This window comes from Acomys minous (genome assembly GCF_964271855.1).
Source record: "Acomys minous genome assembly, chromosome: 14".
Lineage (NCBI taxonomy): Eukaryota > Metazoa > Chordata > Mammalia > Rodentia > Muridae > Acomys > Acomys minous.
Window position 1 is genome coordinate 64401450 of NC_140496.1, and position 27742 is coordinate 64429191.

The 27742-nt window shown below is 47.5% G+C and overlaps 1 protein-coding gene across 2 annotated transcripts in view; it reads right to left on the bottom strand.

Annotated features, from left to right (window-relative positions):
* Positions 1–313: 313 nt before the first annotated feature.
* Positions 314–27742, bottom strand: part of KCNC4 (potassium voltage-gated channel subfamily C member 4) — a 53459-nt gene continuing 26030 nt past the window's right edge. Inside the window, exons 4-5 of one of the 2 annotated variants that reach the window (XM_084756200.1) lie at positions 14588–14633; positions 314–2533 (exon numbers count right to left, since the gene is read on the bottom strand). In XM_084756200.1, coding sequence (XP_084612326.1) covers positions 2425–2533; positions 14588–14633 — 155 coding nt within the window. In that variant the 3' untranslated portion in view covers positions 314–2424. The remainder of the gene's footprint in view (positions 2534–14587; positions 14634–27742) is intronic. The other variant, XM_084756203.1, reaches the window with a different exon arrangement.

Here is a 27742-nt window from a genome sequence, read left to right on the forward strand (position 1 = left end):
ATTTAAAATTGCTTATTGAAATTTTATATGGGCCGGGCATGATGGCACACACCTTTAATCCCAGCACTCAGGAGGCAGAAGCAGGCAGATCGCTGTGAGTTCAAGGCCAGCCTGGTCTACAAAGTGAGTCTAAGACAGCCAAGGCAATACAGAGAAACTCTGTCTTGAAAAACAAAAACAAAACAAAAAAACAAAAACAAAAATTTTATCTGACAGCCATTTGCCATCACAGATAAGGACATGAAAGAGAAACCATTATCTTTTTGGTATTGACAAAACATGTTATCTATCTTTTGTTTGTTTGTTTGTTTGTTTGTTTTTCGAAACAGGGTTTCTCTGTGTAGTCTTGGCTGTCATGGACTCACTTTGTAGACCAGGCTGGCCTCGAACTCACATCGATCCACCTACCTCTGTCTCCCGAGTGCTGGGATTAAAGGCATGCACCACCATGCCGGCGTTATTTATCTTTGATGTTGGTGATTTTTTAAAAAAGATTTATTATTATGTATACAGTGTTCTGTCTGCATGTACAGCACCACACCAGAAGAGGGCACCAGATCTCATTATAGATGGTTGTGAGCTGCCACGTGGTTGCTGGGAGTTGAACTTGGGATCTTTGGAAGAGCAGCCAGTGCTCTTAACCTCTGCACCATCGTCTCTCTAGCCTGATGTTGGTGAAATTTTAGGTACTGGCCAGGAGACGCATTAGTGAGCCACTATATAAACTGAAGGCCTTCCTGGTCACGCTATCTCCCATTACAACATGTTTGACAGCTCTACTGCAGCTTAAGGACCTTATATTTATAAAACAAAGAACATCAATGGTGTGCGTCCATTTTGTGCATACCTGGCTTTAACATCTTGGCAGCACAGCAACTGAATGACAAGTGTGGATCTTGTTTGTAACCGCAGGAGGCTCCTCTTGTTATTCTGGTCAATAATTTTCCCATAAAACACTTCTATGAAGGAAGTCATTTATTCTTCTCCCCTACAACTTCCCTTTAATGGATCAAAACCAGCTCTCTCATACATTTCAGTAAAACCTAGTAAATCCCATTAACTGAGATGTTAGGAAACCTCCACACTTTTAATCAAATTCATAGCACACTTTTATAAGGCATGCTGTCTCCATATTCATTTTTAAATTTTTTTCAGTAATGTTTTCTATGCATCTCTCAATAATACCTGATGACAAAAGACTGCATTTTTTAATTGCCATATTGCTTTTCTATATTATTTCAACCATTTTTCATGGTAGAAAAGGCAAATGTTCCCCTGGGGACATGTGGCTTTTCATGTCTTGCCATGACTAAGAAGCACTAGAAACAGTTCGTGTGTTTATTATTATACCTAAAAAAGAGTTAAATTCTAGAAGACGCTGTATGATGACTTTAAGCATCAGTGAAAAATGGAGAAAGTTTATCCTCATGGTCTAGATGTCTCTTTTTCTTACTATCTTACTGATTAGGTTGCTTTTTCTTCTAACATTAGCTAATATCTCAAAATCAAAAGCTTTCAGGACAAAAAACATTTCATTACCAGTTATCAACCAGGTAATTATTTTGAAGATGTTAAATGTTTTGTTATTTTCAGATCTCTACTGGAATTTCTTTTCTCTTATAATGTGAGTAATAAATAGGATAGAGCAATGGTTCAACAGTTAAGGACACCTGTTGTTCTTACAGAGGACCCAGGCTTGGTTCCCAGTACCTACATGACAGCTCACAATCTTTTGTTACTCAAATTTCAGGAGATCCATTGCTGGCCTTCACAGATATCAGGTATACATATGATGCAAGAACATGCAGGCAAAACACTCATACACGTAAAATAAGGATAAATTGTTTAGAAATAAAGCAAGTTATAAAGACCATATAAGGAATGGGAAGGGTCACCCTAGACATTTTCTTTTTTCTTTTCTTTCTTTCTTTCTTTCTTTCTTTCTTTTTTTTTCTTTTTCTTTTTTTCTTTTGGTTTTTCGAGACAAGGTTTCTCTGTGTAGCCTTGGTTGTCTTAGACTTGCTTTGTAGACCAGATCCACCTGCCTCTGCCTCCAGAGTGCTGGGATGAAAGGTGTGTACCACCACACCAGGCAACATTTTCTTTTCTCTCCTTTTGTTTTAATCAGCTTTTTTTCTTTTCTTTTTCTTTTTCTTTTTTCTTTTTTTCTTTTTGTTGAGACAGGGTTTCTCTGTGTTAATCAGGATCTCTTGTATGCCAGAGGACGACCCTGAACCTCTGACTTTCTGCTCTACTCCCATGTACTGGGGTTAATGTGCCACCAGATGAAGTCGATGAAGACTGAAGCCAGGGCTTTCTTCCCGGGCCACCCTCTTCCAAGCAGTAAGAAGGAGTGAGTAGGAGCCTTGTGCCGTCTCTTCTTGGTCTTTGCCTTTTGTTCAGGAATCATATGGTTCTCAGACTCTACCAGTGGATATTGTGTTGTCCGGGGCTGTGACTATCTGCAGATGTATCTAAAGAGTCACCGTGTTCAGCTGAGGACAAGATTCCCAGCTCAAGTCCATTGTCTATGCTGGAAAAAAAAAAAAACAGGATTCTGAGGTAAGTAGGGATGTCTGGGCTCATCCCAAAGATTCATTCATGTTTCAGTTGCCTGTGAGTAGGCCGACCCTAGCTTGGTCAGCATTGCACCTCAAAACCTTTCATCGTGCCTTGAACAACAAAGCCTGGAGGATAGTGTTGGAAAGCGCCACTCCCCCCGCCCCCCTTCCCCCAATGTTCTTGAAGAATTCCAGTGACTGCAGCAGGAGGTGAAGGCATGGGACCAAAGCTTTCAATTACCTTCCGGTTTCCTGGCCTGGGGAAGAGGAGAGCCCTCCCCTGTTGTTTTGTCTTTGTTTTTTAAACCTGCCTTTAACTCAAAGATGCCTCCTATTCAGAAAGGAATGCAGCCTTGTGAATCCTGTGTGGAGGAAGCTACACCTCAGTGGAGGCTCTGCAAGCTCCAGGCAGCATTGCTGGCTGCCCTAGCCTGAGGGTGCCAGACTGCAGCATTCGAGAGCTGCTGCTCTCAGTACAGGATCTGGACCCTGCAGGAGGGTTCTGGGCTTGGGAGTTGTGCTTGAAGCTGCAACATCCTTCTAGCTCCTTAGCGGACTAGTTACTTTTGCTGCAGCCTCTTCCAGCAGTGATATGGCCCATTGATTTCCTTTAAACCTAATTGAATTGATGGCATTCATTTTGACTCTAGAAAGAAGTTAATCATCACCTATACGCATGACTGGAAGGACAGATGTCATTTTCCTTCTTCATTGCCAAATAAACCCATATAGCCTGCAGAAACTTTACATGAGTGTGTGCACAGATTTATGCGCGAGAGTTGCCAGCGCACATACACCTCGGCACTTCGGTGGAATGTGACCTCAGGGGTTGGTTATCACTGTTTACCTTGAGGCAGGGATTGTTATTTTTGAGAATGTTTTTTAGTTGCTTGCTTGTTTCTGTTTTCCCCCACTGCACAGGCCTGGCTGGCTATCTTCTGAACGTTCAGGGATTTTTTTTTTCTTCTCTCCACCTCCTGTCTCCCACCAGGAGAGATGGATTTAGAGTCACGCAGGCCACCACACCTGGCACGATGCGGGTTCTGAGGAATCAGACGCAGGTCTTCACACTAAAGTCATAAGTGCTTTACTTGGTGTATGCATTATTTCCCCAGCTTCAGAAAACTTTTAAGATGAAAGAAACGGCCAGCTTGGTCTACAGAGTGAGATCCAGGACAGGCAGGGCTACACAGAGAAACCCTGTCTTGGAAAACAAACAAACAAACAAACAAACAAACACAAAACCAAGCAACAAACACAGTGTCATCATTAATCATAAGAAGAAATGTGCCTAGAAACGTGCATATGGCAGAAACTGCTCTTCTCCAGCGTCATGCCCTCCCACATCCTTACTTTGATTTCAAGTAGCAACGTGCCCAGGTGAAAGACAATTTGTTCCCAGCCTCTCTTACATCCTCCAGATGTGAATAGGTTTTAAATGGAGCTTATACTGGAGAAAGAATCCTACATGAAAGGAGGCATTTGGCTGTCACACACACACACACACACACACACACACACACACACACACACACACCTCTCCTTCTTCTGTCCTTTCTCTTCCCACTTTACCTATATGGAGTGTGGGTGTAATGTCCTGACACGGCAGCCATCCTGAACAGTTTAGAACTAAAACTATGTGCTAAGATGGCGATGAAGGAATGTAAAGAGAGCCTTCATGCCTGATGACTAGGTGCCACTACCACCCCAGCCCTGGAATAGCTGCCTCTGGACTTCTTTTTGTTGTTATTGTTGTTCTAATTTTTATTTTGAGGCAGGCCCTCCCTAGGTCACCCATGCTGTTCTTGAACTCTGTACCCAGGCCTGTCTTCCACTTGTGATCCTCCTGCCTCAACCTCATGAGCATGAATTGTTTTATGAGAGAGGATAAACAAATGCTGAAGGCATGAAATAAATTCCCCATTAATAGCAATTGAATACAGCCCTCAGATTTGCCATTGTTAAAGGTCAGTCCAGAAAATGTTTGGGATAGCACATTTCTCTGAAAAGAGATGTGAAAGAGAAGAAGAAAACTTAGCAAAGGACCTTGCCTCTGCCCCACTGTCTCTAGCATCGACTGCGTTTCAAAACCTTTCCAGGTACCCAGAGAGCTAAAACTCCTCACGTCAATCATATGCTCTCTCTGAGCTTCAGTTGACTGTCTACGTCACGTGAGGAGAAGGATAAATACTCTACTCTACTAAGAGAGTCTTTGGATGGGATGGTGTAGGAGTTCTTCTGGCTTTGTGGCTTTCTAGCTTTGCAGTGTAGGTGGGCTAACAGCTTCTTGGACTCCCCAATTTTCATCCCAGTTGCTTAGCATATGAAGTCCACAGGCACAGCAAGGATAAAAAGAGGGGCTTCTGTAACTGTAAAAGCCCCAGGATTAGGGTGACCTGGCCTCTTCCATCCTCACACAGCACTTACAGGTTTGGTGGCAGGACTTGTCTGTCTCACCTCCCTTTCTCTCCCTCATATCTTCCACTCAGGAAAACCGAAGTTCTTTGGGCAAAAGAGGAGAGAGAGGGATGTGTGTGGAAGAAACAGACTTAGTCCCTAGGAAGAATGCAGCTGCGGAGACCAATGCCCTCTGTCTTCTGGCTGACCCCTTGCAAGGTGGCCAGGGAGTCCTGGTGCCGTTTATCTTCAAGGCAGAAAGATGTGGCCATCCAGGGAGATACCTGTTTCTCATTGGCCCAGAGCTCTACCTGTACTGTGGCTTTCTGACAGGAAGTTCAGTTGTCCTGGCACTCAATCTCCATGGCAACCCTTGCTCCAGAGACACTGAATGGAAACTGCTGGCATGGGGAGGCCGGTAGCAGAATACTGATTTGCTCGTGTGTCTGCAACATCGACTGCATTTCAATACCTTTCCAGATACCCAAAGAGCTAAAAATACACCCAGCTCTGTCCAGGGCTCCCCAGCCAGTCAAAGCACCTTAAAGTATCTCGGCGCTGACTCTGACCTGCTAATATTAGTACCTTTGCCAATTTGTACTTGGGGGATTCAGACTGGGGCTTGAATGCAAGGTTGTGGAGCTCAGGGCTAGAGAGAGGCATTGTGAGAAGAGCCCCACCCCGGGGTGGGGGGAACTGAAGGGTTTGAAGAGGACAAACAGCAAAGAGCATGTTAAGTCCTAACTCCTTGCAGAGTTTTGGGGGTACTGCTGGCTCAACTCGGATCATTTGTTTAGTTGCTCCCTCACTAAGTGTATTTTCAGCACCTACAGGCTTTGTGCCAGGCCCCGAGGTTGCAGAGGTGACTAAGAAAGCATGTCTGTTCCCTGATCTCAGCAGACTTTACGGCGGTGGGGTGAGGGGAGGGGTGCGGGTGCTAAAGTCAAGATTAGCTGTGAAAGTCTAGATACACTACGTATCTCTCTGGCTGACATATCTGCTAGGCAGTGAGTTGCTGCAGCTGGAAGAGCCATTTCCAGCACCTAGTAGGCAGTAAGCTGATCTGGGATTAGACGTAATGGGGTAGAATAGGAAGGCGAGGTAGTTCCAGCTGCGGCCTCTTCCACCCTGGTGCTACGGCTTCCCTGAGGGCCTCCGTGAGGCTTGGCTGGCTCTGCAAAGTGCATGCTCCGGCTATGAGGTACTGTATTCAGGATAAATGAGGTAACTGCTCTGCTGACACCTGCTAAGGGAGCTCACTATGAAGTGACAGGCTGAATTAATTCCTAGTCTCTCTGGCAGGACTACAGATAGTCCTTCCCCAACCCGTCTCCTTCTCTCTTTCTTCCCATAATCACTGCACGTGTCATTCAATTAATTCTGCATTTCCCAGAGCAGGAGGCTGTACAGAGTTTAAAGCAGGCAGCCCTTGCCAGGACTACTCTCAAAAAAAACAAAAACAAAAACAAACAAACAAACAAAAAACCAAACCAACAACAACAACAACAAACCCCAACTAGGTGTCACACATTTGGCTCCATCTTAATCGTCATCTCCAGCCTCCTCCACAGAGAGATAAACTACAGATGGGTAATGGGACATGACCACAGCTCTTAGGGGACTGTCCTTGGATACCCAGTATGGGCAGGTAACTTAGGTACAAATGATGCCCCAGATCACCTACCAATGTTATGGTGAATGTTGGGGACAGAGAAGGGGCTAAGTTTCTGGAAGTGCTCCAGATCCTCCTTAGTTTGGCTAAGAGAGAGGGTTTAGGAGCTACCTAATCCCCAACCCTGACAAGGAAGCTCCAGGGACACCTGTGGGAAGGGGGAGGGGGAGGAGGGGGAGGGCACGGCTGAGCTACTTCAGGTCCCCTCTGCCACCCTGCAGCTAAGACTACAGCGCATTTCTTCCTTCTGCTCTATTTCCTCTGTCAGGTGAAAGAGAAGCTGGGAGCCTCTGATGCTTTCCTCTTCGTGCTGGCGGGAGAAAGGATCTTGGGGCTACTGGAAACTTGGTCTGTAAAACATCACTTGCTTCCACTGGAGGCTTACTATGATCATAGGGTGGGGCACAGACCCTGTAGACCTCTAAACCAGTCTTAGTATGGATCCTTTGAAGACCTGGGGAGAATCTTCTGTGGACAGATTTTTAGCGTGGCTGGGTGCTGGACTCCTTCAGGTTTTTCCTGGTGTGATTTTCACGCCTATCCCAGTGTGACATCGTTGCCTTCACCCAGGCTGATGACCCTCTTCTCAAGGCCATAGCAGAAGGCCCCTTCACATCACAGAAGAAACAGCAGAGAAAACCCAGTGGCCAGAGGCAGTGGCCAGAGCCATCATGTCTGTGGCTTCTGCAGAGAAGGAGATGCTGGGTTTGATCAGGACTCAGTCCACACGCTTTCCCTACACACAGCTTAGTCATCGTCTCAGCTACTTACAGTACTGTCTCACGTCAAAGGGTTTCAGAAGGATCCGCTGGGGTGGTATACATTCAAATGCTTTGAACAAGAGCACAAAGGTGTGCAGAGTGTGTTCCATAACCCCCCCCCCCCCCCCCCCCGTGTGGCTGACCCTGTGCTGTGTGTTGCAACACAGGTAGAGAAGGGGTGGCCTCCACCCTGAAGAAGCTGTGTGCTCTGGAGCGGGTCTCTCGGGGGTGTGAGCAATGTGGCTCTTGGCACAATTGGTTGCTGTTCCTTAAGGTAGACAGGAAGAAGACACACGTGTGTGAAGCAAGAAGGACACACAAACAGGCCATGACAAAGGGCCTTCATGGTCCGAAATGAGATGAGAAATGAAAGGACAGGGAGAAGGGAAAGCTCAGAGTGTCAGGAGAGCTTTCATGGAGAAAATTGTGAGTTGGAGCATGAAGAAACACAGCCACGGTCCCCTTGTAATGTTTCCGTGAGTGAAGAGCGGGCTATCTGTTGGTACTCCCGTGAGATTCTGTCTCCTAGAAGCATGGCAGACGTCTTAGTTCAAACACACGCATGTTCATGCATCCATGAAGTCTTCCAAGGAGCCATTCCTTAGAATATATCCCTAATCAAGAAACCTGTGCCTGCCTGGGCTTCGGGGAGTTAGCTGGATACATTGGCTGAGATGGACTGTGGAGAGGGCCCAGTGAGCAAAGGATGGAGCTCTTGGCCTGGTGTAAATCTGGTTTCCTTCTGAGCAAACAGTAGGTGCAGCACTAAACACGAGTTGGCCTTTGGCCTACAGTGTTATGTCTACCACCTGTGGCTCATTTTGCAGCCCTTTACCTCGGATAAATGTGGTTAGCCATGCAAAGTCTCAATTTCTGTCCTTTCTCCTTTTATTGTTTACTTTGTTTTGAGACAAGGTCTCACTGTCTAGTCTGAAATAGCCTTAAACTCATTATATAGGCTGATTTGGCCTTAAAATTATAGTCACCTCGTCCCATCTTAGCCTCTATATCTATGGCAATGTCCAGCTGCAAGTCTCAGTGTCCTCACCAGCAAAAAACTCTTGACAGCTTCTATTTAAAGCGGCTATTTTGAGGACCATACTACATGTAGGCATGGTTCTATGGCTTGCTAACTGTCCAACCCTCTAAGTTCCCTTCCCTGGGCACTATGTTCCTCAATCTATAGAGTGGTGACATTTCCACACACGGAGTTACGCCACATGGGTGGCAGTGTTCCTCCCAAGAAACATACACTATATATCAATAGCCCGCCCACCAGTGCTGGCCATGGGAAAAACTTCCCATGGGACTGAAAGAGTCTTCCAAGACAGTATGGAATATTGTCACTGCCCTTGGTCACCTTCCAGAACTTGAAGGTAAGACCCTATTGCGGAGGACACCACACGCTTTGGGCACATGACTTGGGGAAACTGAGCTAACGGACCTGGAATCCTCTTCCCTGAGGAGAAGGTGCTTCGCAAGCTGCCAAGGGAAAGGGCTGTAAAGCCTACCCACCACAACAATGGCTGGACTGGCATAGCACCTACAGTGGTGCAGTAGTGGCACAGCCATCTTACTAGACTTAAGGTTCATCCGATAGGAGGGGATTCAGACATAGCACAGTAAACCTAGCCAGCTCCTCATAGCCAGAGAAGCCACAGACCCAAGAGGAGAACCTATGACTGCCGTTTTTCTAAACCAATATAACTTCTAACTGCAATATCTATTCTTATTCCCCCAGATATTATTCCCTCTCATCAAAGAAGCTTCTTCCTGTAACCGAGGTTGCAGAGATCCATAACCGGTCAAAGTAGGTGGCTGTGAGGTGCCCAACCCCAGTTGATAAATCTGCGTCATAACTCCTGCGCCCAAGGTTTAGGAAACTTGTAGAGTAGGGTGGGTAGAAAGATTATAAAGAGCCAGAGGCACCGGACACTTGCTGCTGACTAGCACTTCCTAGATGTGACAGGGAAGATGTACCCATCTCAACAAGATGGCCGTCTGAACAAGACCTGCTTAATGACAACGACACCAGTTGAGTGTGAACATGGCAAATTCCACATGGTCTCACCCCCGGGGATAAAGGTCTATACATGTAGTTAGTGGAGGCTGGGAGAGAGAGAATCAACTTCCTCCAGGGACAAGCTCCCACATCAGGTTTCCAATCCTACAAAGTACACCTGGATACATAGTGCCAGATGGACTAAGTAGGTTGCACGCATGCGCGCGCACACACACACACACACACACACACACACACACACACTTATATACATACATATGCATGTAATAATGATAACAAAAAAGAGATCATGAATTTTGAAGGTAGAGGGGGAGGACAGAGGAAGATTTGAAGGGGACAAGAGCAGCGCTTGTGTATAAAATTTTAAGAAGCTACGCCTAGCGTCTCATTTGAATGTGTCTGGAGTCTTGGCAGCTTAACTGCCCGACACTCTCCTGCCAATGGACCTTGAGACCTTTTCTTAGAGGATCCGATGGAGGCAAGTAGCTGCTCAAGAGCTGTCCTGAGAACTAACCCTGAGCACACAACTGTGAGAAGGACGCACATGGAGCAGCAGGGAGGTAGAAAGGGGACACCCGTCTAGCCCGACAGATCTGCTGAGTTAACACTGGCAGCCAATGATGTGACAGACGTCATGCTACGACTGCCCTCCCGTCCCCATCTGGCCCCATCTACGCTCTCTTGTGACCAAGGGGAACATTCCAGAGTGCTCCAACAAAAAAGACGCAACTGTGCCCAGCAGGGAGAACCCAATGAGGGGCGAAGCCCTCTGCTTCCACCTCTCTCAGATTGATGCTAGAAAATGAAGCAGGCCTCCCCCAACGCTGCCAGACAGCAGCATTCCATCTAAAAAAAACAAAAACAAAAACAAAAAAACAAAACAAAACAAAAACAAAAAACAAAAAAACAAAACAAAACGAAAACCAAAAACAAACCCCAGCGACCAATTCCACAGCTATAGCCAGGGTAGTTCAGGCATTCCGAGGCGGCTTTCCTCTGGCAGCCAGGGATGCATTGTGAACCTCATTTCCTTGATGGAAGGAAAAAGAAATCATTCTAGTGGATTTATTTTCCTGCAAGGCTACTGAGTCACAGAACCTGGACACCCTCCCTCAGCCATGAAGGCTTGCTCTGAGCTCTTCAAGCCACTACCCCTGCCAAGGCCTCATCAGATAAATGCACTCAAGTGCAAGGCCACTGGGCTCTAGGTACCTTGATTAGACTGGAGGTGGCATGTGGTGGGCTGCCAAGGTGACTCAGAATCTATCCCCACCTCTGTTCCTTCCCTTGGCCAGTCCTCGGGGGAGCTAACTGGAGCAGCTGGACGACTCACTCACTAGTGTGGGCTTGTCCTCCAAGTCCAATAAACGAGGGACTCTTTGGACTCATGCCCGCAGGACAGGCAGCTTGCAGGAGCAAAGACCCGAGCTAAGGACAGAAGCCCTGGGATCAAGCCCCATTTGCATTATGGATGGATGAGTAGCCCAACTGGCCTTCCGTCTTTAGCTATCTTGTTTTCTTTGCCTGCACAGTGGGATCGCTGTCCCTGCCTTGCTGGCTCAGAGTGTTGTTGTAAGGACCCTCTGAGTCAACTCTGCCAGCTCAACAACTTCCTTCTGACTAATCTCGCAGCTGGCTCACTTAAGCGCCTCCTTCCCTCTTGGGCAAATAATCCCCAATTGCTGACTACTGAGCAAACTCCAGTTCTCTTTCCCCTACACACTTTGTGCTCTTGGCCCATGCAGTTGAAGTGCTCTAAAGTGACTCCTGGAGCCAAGCTGCTCAAGCCGTTCAGGGTTAGGGGATGAGCACAGCCCCGCCCCCACCATGCAGGTTCTTCAAAGGCTCTGCCAGTGAGCCCCCCACCCTAGGGCACTGCCCCGCTAGGTGCTGCGCACAAGGAGCTGCCATGCAGGGTACCTGGCTGTTTATCTTTCTGTGCCCACTACCCCACTTCTCCTCTCTGTCTGCCACGGCCCTCACATCAAAGCATGCTGTGATCCTACAGAAGGCGAAGTCAGGGCTTCCTGGAAATCCAAGGGCTTGGCCTTGGGAACAGCCACCTGCCTTCTGGCCTGATGGGCTCATCATGGCTGCCATGTTTCTCCTGAGGCTCTTTCTAAGTGTGGGAGGCCTCAGAAGCCAGGGCCTCTTGTAGGCTGCTGGTCCTCTCCTAGCAGGATGCTGTGTCCCATCTTACAGTAGTCAAGTAAACAGTCCCACTTTCTTCTCTTCGTTTTGCTGTTTCCCTCAGTGAAACCCAACTGTGGGTCCATGGGATGATTAAATGGATGAGAACAAGAATGAATGACCGAGGAGGCCTCAAAAACAATTTGGACTTGGTTTTTCTCCTGACAGCAATTTCAGCCCCCATCAGAAGCCCCTCTCTCATACCCTTAGACCAACTGTGTGTGGACATTATTTGTCAGAGAGGATAATTTCATTCCCTTCCCTGGAAATCTCTCACCATAAGTGGCTGGGGCTTCTGATAACAAATATGGCACAGAAATTTTACTCAGAGCTCAACAAACTGATCTCTCACAAGTCCTGAGGTAGAGGAGGGTAAACCTGGCCTTCTCTTTTGTTTACTTCCTCTGCCACTGATCGGGTGATTCGAAAGCTCGTAGAGTACCGGGTCATCCACACAAAGCAATCCTCTCTCCTTAGGGGGAATTGAATGTTTATTTACTCCTGATCCAAGTATGTGGATTAAGTGATGTCACAACGGCCTGGAAACATGGATATAGGTCTCCCCAGCACCATGGCCTATGGGAACCATTTCACGAGGTTTTTATAGGCACAGAACAAAAGAACATCATAAGCCAAGGCATCTTCAACTCCGCTAGTGGAGACATTATACGAGTGGGCTACAGTCAAGCAAGAACATCTCATCTCTGTTGTAGGCACCAGATCCTGACAGCCATTTTAGCCTTGGGGTTGGTGGGAGCTAGTGGTTTGTTAAGCTAGCATATTCTAAAAGATTTACTTGAAGGAAGGATATTTACAAGGAAGGATATTGGGCCAGACACAGAGGTGGAAGACAGTGAATGGTTGTTAAGAGGGGGGAAAAAAAAAGCCCAAGATAATTTGGTTCTGGAAATGCAACGCTCCAACTCCTTACAATCATGAAGTTCTAATCCAGTGGTTCTCAACCTCCTGAACTCGAGACCCTTAATACAGTCCCTCAAGTTGTGGTGGGCCTCCCCGAACCACAAAATTATTTTTGTTGCTACTTCATAACTGTGATTTTACTACTGTTATGAATCGTAATGTACATGTTTTTTGGAGATGGAGGTTTGCCAAAAAGGGTCACCACCCATAGGCTGAGAACTGCCCAGCCTTGCAGAGTCCTTCATAGGCTTTTTCTTGAAAACATCAGTTCACAAGACGCATTGGTAGATGTGAACTATTCAGATGGGTTGAACTATATAAAAAGCAACAAGGGCAAAGACTCTCCAGTGGAAGGAAAACACAGAGGAGCCCCCTGCAGAGGGGCACAGCTGGTTTCCCAGGGGAGGATGAAGTTTATGCTAAGAGGCTAGATTAGGGAGATAGCCTGGCCAGTAGGAGGAGGAAAGGTTGGGGTACCCCAGTTAGGGGGATCTGGAAACCATTTGGGAAACTTTCATTTGATACAAGAAAAGAGGGAGCTATACCCTGTTCTTCTAGCAATTGATTTCCTGCTAAGATGTTATTGTTGGCAAAGGGAGTGTTACTTTGTAACAGCTTCAAGGTGGGACCCCCCCCCTTCTTAGAGGTGATTTTCACCTATACCCCCTCCTTTTCTTCTCCCAGAATAGCTTCACTGGCTTCAAACACCAGATTCCATGACTCAGTGTCCCAGTGCAGGGATGACAGTAGCTTTGGGATCAAGCAAAATTGGGCCCAAACCTGTTGTTAGTCACCAACATAAGCGGTTTTTGTTGTTGTTGTTTGTTTTGTTTTGTTTTGTTTTTTTAAACATCACTTTGTATATAGTGGCAATCATCTCCATCCCTAAGGCTGGTTAAAGAAGACACAGTGACTACACCTTAGAGCCTGCATTAAATAGCCCAGCCACGCTGCTGCTGCTTTTACTTCGGAAAAGTAAACATGACATTGACATCGGTCCCCAAATTCTACTTTGCGAGTACATACTCTCAAAGGATGAAAACTGGGACTTAAGCAGGTTCTTGGTCTACCCATGTTCCTGGCAATGCTATCCACAAAATGCCCAGGGGGTGGGGAGGGCCATTATGGAAAAGGACAAATAAAATACCATCTACACATCTGACAATACTTTTCAGCCTTGAAAAGGAAGACACGCCTGGGCTGGCGGTGCCCGCATGAGATCCCAGCTACTCAGGAAGCTCCAGCAGGGGGAGATCAAAAGTTCAAGGCCTTGCTTGGGTTCCAGGATGAGTTAAAGGCTAGCCTGGGTAACTTAGTGAGACATTGTCTCAAAATGGGAGTTTTTACAAGTGCTAGCCATGAGGCTAGCATATATGAGGCCCTGGGCTTTATTCCAGTAGAACACACACACACACACACACACACACACACACACACAAACACACACACACACACACACCACACACACACACACAGTACAATTTTGTTTAGAAGAGGTACCTGAGTAGTCAACCTCAGAGAAAAAGGGTAGAATGAAGGCCTGCAGGGTGGGGTTAGGGGACTCGGAGATTGGTGCTTAGTTATTTAGGGGTGATGTATTCTGGGGTGGTGATGGCTGTGTAACAGTGTGAGCACACTTAATGTCATAGGTGCATTAAAAATGGTTAAAACAGTAAATCTACGCTGTCGTTGTTTTAGCAATTAAAAAAAAAATGTTGTTTTCATTCCTCTCCAGAAGCAAAGGTTTTACTGCTTTCTTTTTTTCTCTTGAAGAATGTGGACAAGGGCAGACTCACTGTGACACTTCTGAAAGGTCACCAGCCCTGAGCTTGATACCTAATTATCAGCTGATCCTGCCCAGACTCCCAGAGGGGGCATTGATTAATGGTACTCTGTGCAGGCCAAGGAGTCTATATGTGAGGCTCATTGGAAGTTGCTTCTGTGTTGGAGCAGGGCAGAGGGAGGGGCAGGAAGATTCATGTCCGCTGCACACCAGGTTATGTGCTAACCAGGTGCCAGGCATGCAGGTGAAAAACTCTGTCCTCGAGGAATCTGCAGTCACCTTTGGCCCTCAGCTGCCAGCCAGCCAGGCTTCACTGTGGAGATGCCTAGGAGGGGAAAGGGAAAGAGACATATTTTTCCAATTATTGGCCAAGACTGAGGGATCTAGAAACATCTCACCGGGCCTGCTGTATGAACTGGCTCTTGCAGTGGGGCATTGCTACTTGACCTTGCTGGAGACCTCTAACAAGAAAAACATCTGGGTCTAGACACGAGGAATATTAGGCTTAGCTGACAGAATCACCAAAGCACTAGAATTGGTGAGCAGGGCAGCAAGGGCTAAGAAGCCAATCCCAGCTCTCAGCCCCACTTCAAAAGGAACTTGCTTTAGCCAGCCTCCCTTTGGAGTCCCAGGTCCCAGGACCCGGAGAATAATCTAGAGTCTGAAAAGACGGTCTTTTTTTTTTTTTTCCTTCTTCTGCCTCTCTAACGCCTAGACCTGCAGCTCATAGGAATCCTATTGGAAAATATGGTTGACCGTGCAAACTTAAGCCCAAGCCCAAAAAGTGCTTTTATTCACTCATTTTGATTTATTTATGGAGACGTGAAGTAATGTTAGGCATATCAACAGTTTAGGTTTTTTGCTTTAAAGCTGGGCAGAGACAAAGATCTATCAAAGTATAATTTTCTTTTGTTTTTTTTTTTTCAAAATGTAATTTCCACAAAAGTTGTAAAAAGAAAAACAGTATGAGTCTCATGGAAAGATTTGGTTGATTGGTAAGGAGAATTTCTAGTGGGGTGGTGTTCATAAGTGAGGGTACTGGGGCTTGAAAATAACCAACATTCATTATATTCCTGTATGAAATCGTTCAAGAATTAGAGAAAGGAAACTAAAAGTCCCCAAATATTATTTTAAAAGAACAATAACAACAAATGGTTTCACTAACAATACAGTGATAATGGTTCTAAGATCACTTGAGGAATGGCATGTAAAAGAAAAAACAAATGAAGATCCTGTTTTTGTTGTTGTTGTTATGCTTGTTTATTTGTTTTGTTTTTAACCATTTAAGACAATTTCAGTTATCAGCAGGGGAATAATATTGAATTTATTTCATACAGGAAAGAAGTCATTGGGACTCTACCTAGGAAAACACGGCTCAAGTTAATATGCAACTTCACAGCCTGGTTCCTCAATTAATATTAATAATATATGACAGTCCACCTTCTAGAGCTGTTTTCCAATAGATGTGTGCCCCTGTGAGAGAATTTAGCTGTTTCTAGCAGCCACATTAAGAAATAAAACCATGGGGGTGGAGAGATGGCTCAGTAGTTAAGAGCACTTGCTGCTCTCTCAAAGGGCCCGGGTTCAATTCCTCACACCCCTGTGATGTCTCCTAACCATCTCTAACTCCAGTTCCAAGGGATCCAGCACTGGCTTTTGAAAGCACCAGGCACACTGGTGGTATACACAGATGTACACACAGGCAAAACACTCACATGAATGAAATAATAAAGTTAAGTTTATAAAAAGAAAGCTGGGCAGTGGTGGTGCATACCTTTAATCTGGGTGCTCAGGAGGCAGAGGGAGGTGGATTTATGGGTTCAAGGTCAGCCTGGTATATAGTGAGCTCTAGGACAGCCCTACACAGAGAAACTATGTCTCAAAAAACAAAATACATACATACATACATACATACATACATACATACATACATACATACCATAAGCTAGGTGTGGTAGCACATGTCTTCAATCCCAGGACTTGGGAGACAGAGGCAGATGGATTTTTGTGAGCTCAGAGCCCACCTGGACTCCATAGTGAGTTCCAAAACAGCCAGAGCTACATAGTGAGACCCTTGTCTAGGAAAATAAAATAAAACAAAGGAAACCAAAAGCCAGGTGTGGCCCACGTACTGCAATCTCAACACTTAGGAGGTTGGGGAAAGAGGATTTTGAGTTTAAGGTCATTGTGAACCATAAAGTGGGACCCTGTCTTGGAAGAAACAAAACCCCCCACACACACACAAAAGAAGCAAAAGCAAACACAAAAGTTATTTGAATAATATGTTTTAACCCGACAAGTCCAAAATATTGTCATTTTGGCATATGGCACTAGCCACATTTCAAAAGCTCAGCAGCCATCTGTGAATTGCGGTTCTGGAGAAGTCAATAAGCTCTGTGTGGATGTGTAAAACAAAGCCTCCATATGATGCTGAGGAAGTGTTGCCGTCCACTTGGCCTCATCTGTACTTTAGGTAATTCTTGAGAACCAGTGTTCTAGGCTCCTATGACCCAACAGACAAGGGTTCCAGGAAAGGAGACCCTAAACTATGGATCCTAACAGGACTTGTGTAAAGCAGCGGGTGTCCAGGCCTACGAGACACAGCATCCTGTAGATGGAACATAGCGGAACGGAATAGCTGGGGAATAGAGTGCAGGGGGGACACTTTAAGCAGAAGGCCAAGTGAGGCCAATGCAGGGAAGGGCACAAGTTCAGGGGACAGTGATGTGGGGCTGTGGCTGGAGAACAGGGTGTGTGGAGGAGGTGAGGCAGGGACCAACTAAGGTCTGGCAGGGAGGTTGAGCCCTCCAGGTCAAGGGTCTGGAGAAGCCACAGTGGCATGTCTTACTACATCCAGAAAGAAAAGGACACACATTACCTTCAAGGAGCTCTGAGCCTGGGAGCTGGGCATGTCTTCCCTGACTTGTTGCCTCTTGTTACCACCACTGTGAATGGGGATAAAATTCGTATCGTGGTTCGTAGCTAAAAATATTGTCTGGCCCATCAAATCCCAGAGCTCATCAAATCCAGGGTGATGAAATCATTGGTAGAGGGGGGCAAAGTGACTTCTAAGGTCTCCAATGACCGAAGTCTCCTGGGACTGCGGGAGGCTGGATGATTTATGGATTGGTGGCTTCATGGCTGATCTCATGCAGCCTTTTGGGTCAGGTTCACAGGAGATATGAATAGCCATTTAAGCCTGGCATTAACTCACCCACTGGCCAAGTGAGCAAGAAAGGCCATAGATGGACAGTTTTCATGCCTGTCGTCTGGAGGGAGATAAGAGGTGACTTGGATCTCTCTTGCCCTTTCCATGTGAGAAGCTCAAAGCCCTTTACAAGCATTCTCTAAGCCACTGTTATCAGCTTCTAGAAGAAGCCGGCCAAAGGGGGAGTAGGTAAAGCTGAAACAGATCACAGAGTAAGAAGAACCGAGAATACCTCTCAATTCTTGGAAATATCCTCCAGGGTCCCCCGACCTATCAACATTAGCAGGAAATGGACTCGGTTCACTCCTAGTTCTATGAGAGAAACAGTGCATGGGCACAGAACAAGCTTTGGTAGCAGAGAGAGCCCAGTAGCTGACAGGAAAAGATGAGGCAGCGTGGGGGGGAGATTTCACGGTGCTCTGCGGTCAGCTGACTCTCCTGCACACTCACTCGTGGGGGGCAGGGCTGGGTGTTAAACCAGCTTCTTGGAGAGCTGGTGTGGTTTCGTAGGCAAGCGGACTCTAGCTCGGGTTCTCACTCCACTTGGGGCTGTACAATCACCATATACACAAGACTAGCCGTCCCGTAGAATCAGGGAAGTGCTCATCTCATCTCCTTGGAGATAAGACTCCCCCCCCCCCCCCCATACACACCGCCCTTCAGTTTCCGCACTTTCTGCTATGAAGTGATGGCTGCCGGGTTTTCACGGCAATGCCTTCTGATGATGGGGAGTGGAGAGAAAACTAAAGCCCCCCGTGCAGCAGAGGCTACTGAATTGGAACTCGGGAATGGAGCCAGGCCTGCCAGCTCCAAGTTCTGTGTTTAGAAATGAGCTCCGCAAAATGTCAAATAGTTGGTTAAAGCCAAAATGCAGTGTGATCTCCAGCCGTGTTCCAAATATCACATGCACGCTCAGTTGCCTCTCTACCAGGCACCTAAGCTGCCAGCTTCTGCTGAGACCCTTGGTTTCCCTCTCCCACCTGCAGTCAGACCTAAGCACCCGGCCCCCAGCCACCCTGCCCCGGTTTAAGAAGAGGAAGATGTGAGAAGGGTTGGAAAGCTTCAGCATCAGCGTCTGAGCTCAGCAGTAGGTGTGGGATTTCATTCGAGGCCCCAAAGAACTGTGCAGGTTGATGGTGCCATTCCCGAAAGACAAGTTGGGAGCTGTAGCTCAGAGAAGTTAAACCAGTTGTCAAAGATCACGCACAGCTTGGGAGTTCAAGGTCCCCACATCCTGTCTACAGTCAGTTCCAAGTAGCCCAGAACTGAACTGTATGTACGAAAAACAAAACAAAACAAAACAAACAAAAAACAAAAAAACAAAAGTCAAGAAACAAAAACTGAGTAGATGGGATAATATCAGTCAAGAATGGCTGTCTTCAAAGCCTGTGCAGTGTATAACCCTTTAAAAAAGTTTTTTAAGAGCCAGGCATGGTAGTGTACGCCTGTAATCCCCACACTTGGGGAGGCAGAGGCAGGCAGATCTCTGTGAAATTGAGATTAACCTGGCCTACAAAGCAAGTCCAAGGCTACACAGAGAAACCCTGTGTGTACATATATGTGTATATATATATATATGTATATATATATAATTTAAGACCCCTTCATGTGTGTGCATGCGTGTGTGTGCATGTATATGTGTGTGTGCGCATGTATGCATTGCATGCAGGCATGTGTGTGCATGTGTACATACGTGTGCCTGTGCATACACATTCAATACGGCATGCCTGGGGAGGTCAGGGAACAACGTGCTGGAGCCCATTGTCTTCTTTCCACTGTGTGAGTTCCAGGAATCAGACTCAGGTTATTAGATTTGGAGGCAGGCGCCTTGACCTGCTGCTCTCCTGCTTGGCCATGCAGTGTATACCTTCAAGGCTGAGTCTCCTGCTGCCTACCTGCTTGGCCATGTAGTGTATACCTTCAAGGCTGAGTCTCCTGCTGCTCTCCTGCTTGGCCATGCAGTGTGTACCTTCAAGTCTGAGTCTCCTGCTGCTCCCCTGCTTGGCCATGCCCTGTGTACCTTCAAGTCTGAGTTTCCCCCGCCCCAGTACAGCGTGGAAGAAACAAACTCCAGCCCTTCTTTCTGAAAAATGTGCTTAAACCCATAAATGCTTACAACCTTTGCAGCAATTGATGGGAACTCATGGGCTCGGGAAGTCAGCCAACTTCCTTTCAAGGTTAGGAGTCTGCAGGATGGATGCTTTGCTTTTGAAAAAAAAGTGGGTACTGCAGGTAGCATGGGGGATGGGCAGTGTTTTCAGGGGTGGGGGTAGAAGGAACGGAGGAATGCCACAGGGACCACCAGAGGGGGAGACAGCTGTGAGCCAGGTGTTTGAGGGCTTAGGCACTTTCCAAGGTGAAGCTTGCTGGTGCCCTGGTGTTATGTACCTAACAGTTTCTTCTGAGGTTTTGGAGAGAAGCTGTTTAAGATACAGGATGCTTATAGGAAGATGAATAACAGGGCTGTTTCAACAGAGGGGGTCGGGGTGGGGGGTGGGGGTGGGGTGTGTGTGGGAAACTCTGACTTGATCAGGCTCCTTAGGTCCCTCCGTCCTAAGTGTGTATACGAACAGTAAGGACTTCAGAGAGATAGCATCAGACAAGCAGAGCTGCCTGGAAGAGCTGAGCCCTCCGCAAGAGGCTCAGACCAGCTGAGCAGCCTGTAAGAAGCACAGACCAGCCAAGCTGCCTAGACACAGAGAGACCAGCTTATCTTCCTGAAAGGGGCCTTTAGTCTGTTGAGCTGCCTGCACGCTGAGCACTCACTGTTCTTGTAGAGGACCCGTTTTGATTCCTGGCACCCACATGGCAGCCTATGGCTGCCTGTAACTCTAGTTCTAGGGGATCCGAAACTGCCTTCTGATAGCCTCCTCTAGCCTCCATAAGCACTGGGCATGAACATGGCACACACATACACATGCAAGCAAAACACTGATACACATTAAATAAAAATATAAAAAAAACCTGGACTTTCTCCTTGCAGCCAGCAACATCCATACATAGAATAAAAACCTAGAATAGTCTTAGTCTATTTTTTCTTCTTTTCCTTTTTCCCCCCGAGACAAGGCTTCTCTGTTTTAGCCTTGGCTGTCCTGGACTCACTGTAGGCCAGGCTGGCCTCGAATTCACAATGATCTGCCTGCCTTTGCCTCCTGAATGCTGGGATTCCAGGCGTGCACCGCCACCACCTCGGCAACTCTCAGTCTCAAAGTAACTTTACACTTGCCAAAGACAGGTGGTGTGAGCCTAACTCACTTGCACATCAACCGGTTGAACGTCATGATTGCATGAGGGAAACATCCCCAGAAAAAGAGCCATAACCAACTCATGCCACAGTGGAATGTATGTCTCCCAGACTGACCTACCTCTGACCTGCATCTTCCTTGAATTGTAGTGCTTGCTCCATCCACTGGGCATTTGCTCAGCGCATGAATGTGTGAGGTTTTCCCGGTGATTCTGTTTCTGGCCTGTTTGGTTCATTTTAGGCTTCACAGTCTTGGCCTTCATTGGTCAGGTCTCCTTCCTGTCTTTCTGTCTCTCTGTCTCTTCTCCCCTCCCTCCCTCTTCTCTATCTTCTGTCCTCCCATTCCTCTCTTCCTCCACTTCTAGACTCCTGTTTTGTTTTGGTTGGTTGGTTTTGTCTTTGGTCTGCTTCCTGTTACTGTAACAAATACCTGAGACAGTCATCTTAGGAGGAGGAACACTTAATTGTCTTGTGGTTTCAAAGGCATCAGTTAGTCCATGGTCACTCGGCTCTGACGTTTGGGGCCCATGGGCAAACACTACACTATGGCAGAGCAATACGAGGCAGTGTGAACTGATATTAGGGATAGCATTGAGTGAGGAGCTGGCGTTTACCCATGGCTAGGTCGGCTTGTTTCTTGGAGTCCCAGAGGTAAAGGGAGAGGAAAGGACTAGAGCTCCAAGATCCTCCTTAATGCCACTCCCCAGTAACCTAATTTCTTCCCACTATGCCTTATATCCTTTAGATTCTGTTGCCTTGCAGAAGTCCCTTGAACAGGGGACAAAGTCTTAGGGGATACTAAAAGATCCAGACTGTTTCAGTTATGTCCTGTGCTTCCTCCTACCCTGATGTCTCCTTGACTCCACTTTCAGTGGCGTGTGTGTGTGTGTGTGTGTGTGTGTGTGTGTCTGTGTCTGTGTGTGTCTGTGTGTGTCTGTGTACAAGTCCTGGGCCTTGGAGGAGAGAGAAAGAGCAGCTTGTTAAAATTAGGGCTGAGTTACCCTAATCATGGGCATGGCCCAGGAAGCAGACGGCATCATGGGAAGCAAGTCCAGATTATCCTGCTTCTGGGTCACTACAAGGGAAATGGCTGTATTAGTGAGGAGCTTTATGGGTATCAATGTCCTAGGGGCTGGCCTCAAGCTGGACACACACCATCCCATCATCCCCCCAGTGAATGGTTTTAGCAAGGGATTTGAGGAAAATTATTTCTGGTACTTTCTAATCGTGGAAATCAGGCCTGAAACTTTATCCCCTGCCTAGTTTCCCCAAGGCATACATTGATCATTGTTCAGCTAACTGGGTCTGGCCCATCTCGCTATTCCTCTCAACAGAGGCTGAGATGAAGAGTTCCTTAGAGACGGAACCAAGGTCAGAGGGCTTAGGTCATTTGTTCATTGCCATAGAGTTCCCAAGCAGCAAAACCAGTTGCAGCTAGAATGAACTGACCACAGACAGTGTGAATTGACAGTAGTGGCTGTGTGGAGTAAGCCACATGGCCAGGTCCGGGCATAGACTCAGTGGTGGGTGCACAAGGCCAGAACCAGCCAGAATGGATTTGGGCCCATGAAACCTGCCTGCAGGCTCTGCCGAAATATTCCCTCTGCATTGCTGTTCACGTGTGTAATGGGATTGTTCAGATGAGTGACTGCACAGAGCACAGAAACAACTCACTTCGCCCTGCTGCAAGTACGTATTCAAAGGAGGAGCTGCGTTCTCCAGCTTCCTGGGGTAACTGCCTCTGACTGCAGAACACCCGCATTCCTCAAAGGTCAGGGGGTTGATGGCCCTTCACCCCAGCTCCTGCTTTGCAAGGTCCCACAGGACCTGTTAGGAGTCTAATTCTCCTAAATACCTTTGGGTGATGTGACGGTTGTGTGGGCTCGTTCCAGCTGCACAAATGTGGAGGCTCAAGCTCGGCAGCATCATTAGCCTGGCTTGGACCCCTTGGATCTCTGCTCCCTTCTCTAAGCCTCCAAGGCTCACTTCTGCATCAGGGATGTTGTCCGGGAGCACAAACCACATACTGAGTGAGAGCTGGGGAGAGAAAGAGGCACCGAATACTCTTTCATGAAGACCGAGCAGGAAGAAGCCTGGAGGGAAAGGGACAAGGACACCGGTTGGAGTAGAGTCTGTGCAGGTTGGCTGCAATGGGATCTGTGGATGGGGGAGGGCGTGGAGACTCATCGGTGGGGCTGTAAAGCATAGCATGCCAGGAAATTGTTCTGAACAAATTTTGAGACTCAGATGTAGGCTGGAATGACAGAGGTGAAAGACAGAAGAGGCTAACTCATTCACTACTATCCGTCTGCCCATTGAGCTCATGAGCACTGAGCAGGGGCTTGGCTGAGTGAACAAGCAAGAAGTCATCACGGTGATAAATACACCAAGTGTTAATTGTGCACAAATGAAGGATAAAAGAGTTCTTCCTGGGAGAGCTCAGGGGAGATTCTCAGAGGTGACACTTGAGTAGGCCTTGGGAGATGGGTAAGCTTACCAGAGAAAAGACTCAATAGTAGAATAATATGGGAGGAGTCAAAAAGGGGGAGGAGCTTTTAGACGAAGGCAAATGTTAATGCTTAGCGTGTCTGATAGTTTAATTCTGGGGATTGAACTTCAAGGCTTTTGAATACCGTGTAAGCTCTCTAACATCGAGCTGCAGCCCAAGCGTCTTCATCTGTTTTGTGGTTAATCAGAGCCAGGCAAGAATTCCCTGTAGAGAGTGTCCTCTAATTTTACCCATGCAAGGAAGATCTGCCTTCTTTAGATTTAAAAAACAAAACAACAACAACCAAAAAAAAAAAAAAACAACCCAGAAAAACAAAAACACCCGCTATCTTTCTTAGGACTCTTTGGTGCTGGGATTTCCTGTAACAGAGAACAAGGTTTTTACACTAAATGGTGAGAGCTCTTGCAATTTTATCTCCTGGGAAATAAAACATACATAGACCCTAATTCATGCTGGAATGTGGCTGATTAGCATTTTCCTGTTCCTAGATTAGATGATGAAATGAGAGTAAACAGAGTAGAAAAGCCCAGAAAAGGGGGCATGCAGAAAGCAGCAGCAAGAGGTGGGTAGAGTCCCTATCTGGGAGGTGGGAAACAGGAAGAAATGGAGAGTTCTAGAAACCAACATTTCAACCCTGTGTATGGAAATCCAGCTTGCCACAGCTCAGCACTAAGGTCCAGAGAGAGAGAGAAAGAGAACGGTTACCCTGGGGCCTTTGTGCCTTCCCTCTCCCTGCCCAGGCTTCCTGGGAGCTGGTTGCTACCTCTAGTGGGGTCCTAAGAGAAATGGCATCCCCAGTGGGCTTGCCAGGAGTATAAACAGTGCTGTTCCCTAAGGGGATGGGAGGGCCTACTACCACACCAGTGTTGCGAGACATCAGGGTGAAGCTGGCCTAACTTCTGGTCCCCAGACATGGAGGATCGCACTGACATGTCACTGGTCTGACTGGCTGATGGCTCAGGAAAGCACTGCTTCTCCTGAAGCAGCCATGATGGAGGTGGTACCACAGTACATCTCTGTTCTCCATGTCGACTGGGGAGATGCCACCCCAGGGAAGCCACCATGGCAACAGGTACTGCAGAACAATTAGGATCCTCTGGGCCTCCAGGCCTTCTAGGCTTGTCCCCTTGTTCTTCCTGAGAGGTGGCTGGCTTGTCTGGGCCTCAGAGAAGAGATATAGAGGCAGCCACCTTGCTAAGCCTGGCCTCTGGGTCTGAGAGCCTGCAAAGATGGCTGTCTGAACATTTGACTGACTGACAAAGACTCTGAAAGTCACTGGCTCAGAGGACCAGATACAAAGGACAGAAAGAAGAGATGCTAAGAGTGCCTTGGAGATCAGGGGTGGAGTTGAGCCTGCGTTAAGGAATCTTGTCCCTACAAAGGGACAGTCATACCATACAACCCTAGGATATGTGACCCACAGCACACTGTGACTCATAGCATCTTGTCACTGGACCAAAGAGCCCTATCATCCCACCTTAAGCCTGGGCAGGCCCATGAGGCATGGCATTTCATGAAGAATAGGATTCTTGGGCTTACTAGCTGGAGGCGGATGCTGGTCCAGGCAGCTGGGTCCCAGGTTCCGCCTTCCCACTCCCCAGCCTCACTCTCAGCCCTCCTCTTTCTCTTCTTCGCTGGTTCTTCACTGCTTCTGTCTTGTTCTTTTCTGCTTGCGTCTTTATTTCTTGTTATTTATTCATTCAGTTAAACACTTCACTGAATATCTACTACGCAGGAGAAACCAGGAGGAGTCAGCACTCTTGAGAAGTCTGCAGTGAGGTGGGGGTACCTCCACCAGTGCCAAAAAATAAAAATAAAAATCAGGTAGATATAGAAAGCTCGGAAGGACAGAGAGACGAAGAGATGAAGAGCTGTTGTGCGCTCTCTCTCTTTCCCTCCCTCCCTCCCTCCCTTCTTCCCTCCCTCCCTCCCTCCTTCCCTCTCATTATTCTGACAGCTTCTCAGGCAGGAAATGTATAATGGAAAGAGAGTAGCTTTCACATGTTCCCTCGGGGCTCCCAGGGGTGCCCTAGAAGTGAGGTGCACAAGCCAACTGGAAGCAAGGCTGAGCGGTGTACCAGGCTGGTCTCCTGCTCCTTCATTCATCCACAAAATAGGGACTGAGCCCCTAGAACTGTGTTAGGCCCGGACAATTCACAGAGGCCAACAAGAGGCAAACGCCTAGCATTACAGAGGGACAAGTGACATGAAGGAAACCAGCTGGCTATGACAGAAAACAGCAAAGGACCAAGCTGGGGCTCCGTTAGACAGATGGCTCGGTTGGTAAAGTGTCTGTTACACAAGTGTGGGGACCTGAATTCAGATTCCCAGCACCCATGCCCTGTCCCCCCAAAAATCCAGGTAGGAGGTATCCACCTTTAACTGTAGCATTGAGGAAAGAAGGGCAACAGAGGTAGGTAGGTCCCTGGAGCTCATTGGCTGTCAGCCTAGATGGATTGATGAGACCCATATTGAGTATTTAAAAAAAAAAAAGTAGAGGTTCTAGAAGGTGGCTTAGGTGCTAAAATGCTTGGCACACTAGTACAAGGCTGAAAATCCCGAGCTTAATCCTCAGACTCCACATAAAAAGCCCGCTGCAGTGGCATGCCTCCACCAACCCAGCATTCCCACAAGATAGAAAGAGGGAACAGGAGAATTTGCTGGAAGTCCTTGAGTCAATTAGCCTGGGGTTTGTAATGCAGTGACAGAAACAGGAGGAAGGTAAGACTTGATTTCCGAAAGTTGTTGTCTGACTCCCACCTGTATGTCATAGCGTGATGTACATGTGCAACAGGGACATGCACACACACCATATCCACACAGATAAGTAAAGATAACTGCTACACCACCAATGGTCGTGGAAAAGGAAATGGCAAAAGTCAAAACATTGAGCGAAAACATGGGTAAGGGCTGGGAGCTGGTGAGGAGGGCACACTGAAGTTGGGAATGTGGGTTATTTTATCTGGTGCAAAGTGTAAGACAAACAGCCAAGCAAAAGGCTGGGGTGGGTGGGTGGGGAAGGGAGATGGTTCCTGTGAGAGGAATAGCATGTGTCAGGCATTTGTAGGAGAATGGCCTGAGAGAGCGGAGAGCTAAGGGTAAGCCAAGCTGGAGGCTCCTAGGAGCTGAGTACAGAGGTAGGAGGAGTGTACAGGAGTGGAGCAGGGGCAGCGGCTGAGAAACAGCCATGCCACGAGGCCCCCTGAAGGCTTTGAATTTTATCTGAAATGCAGTGGGCCTGAAGCCACAGAGGGTTTTTAGGGTAACAGGATCTTGATTCCATTTTAAGCTGCTCTCTGGTTACTGGGTGGAGACTGGTGATGATGATGATGATGATGATGATGATGATGATGATGATGATGGAAGAGCTGAGGGGTCACAGGGAGATGCCTCTTGCAAAAAGACCAGGCTAGGGACCTCAGACAGAACAGTGCTAATTTGGGAAGGGAGCAGAAAGAGACTATGTGAAATACAATTCCAAGCCAGAGAAGTAGACTGTCTGGCCTGGGTCCCCCATGAGCACACGAGCTCCGTGTAGGCGGGAGCGCTGCCCACTCTCTTTCCCCAGGACACGGCACAGGCATTTAACAATTTGGGGTTTGAAAACTGAGTGGAGTAGGTGGCGGGTGAGAAGGTGGGATGGTGGATTCACTCTACCATCCAGTTTGTGGTCAGCCTTAGGGTATGTGGATGGAGAGAAGGGAGGCAGAGGGTGGAATCAAAGGTCCCTGTGGACTAGCAGGAAAGACGCTCTGACAGAGCCAAGCGGGCAGCGCCGAGAGCATCATGGGAATGCAGGAGCTCCACCGTGTGCTTGATGAATGACTGAATGGATGGGAGAGGGGATTTCTAAAGTGGGACTGGAAGTGTGATGTCATCAGCCTCTACAAATGTTCAAAGCACGTCTGTGGGTAGGGTCACCTAGGAGAGAGTGCTGAGGAGAAAGGGGACCCTACCAACAATCAGAGGTTGTTGCATTCGGTAGCAGGGACCCAATTTCAACCAAAAGCAGGATTCAGCAACTCCAGTAATTTAGTCCCAAATGACCCTAACACATACTTTAACCATGCCCTTCCCTGAAGTCCCTGGAAGGGCAAGCAGATATCTGGGATGGGGGTGCGGGGCAATACAGCTGGGGTACTTAAGAGACATCCAGGTCTCAAGAATCCTTGACAGTCCTCTGGGGCAGTGCATGCTGTTTGGGGCCTGAGTGTGATGACTAAAGTCCCCAGGGACTGGGCTAGCTCACATGCCAGCTAGTCTGTGAGTACTGCACGAGGGGCTCACTGTGACAATGCCACAGGGATCTCTGGTGGAGGGTGCTGGGTCATGTGGCAACCAAAGGCCATGTCTACGGAGCCATTGCTGACTAGGAGTGTCACAGATGCTCTTTGCCATGGCAGGGAATTTGGGAAAGTCCCATCAGGAAAAGAGCATATCCGAGCCTTCCCGGAAGCTTGGTTCTGGACCTGC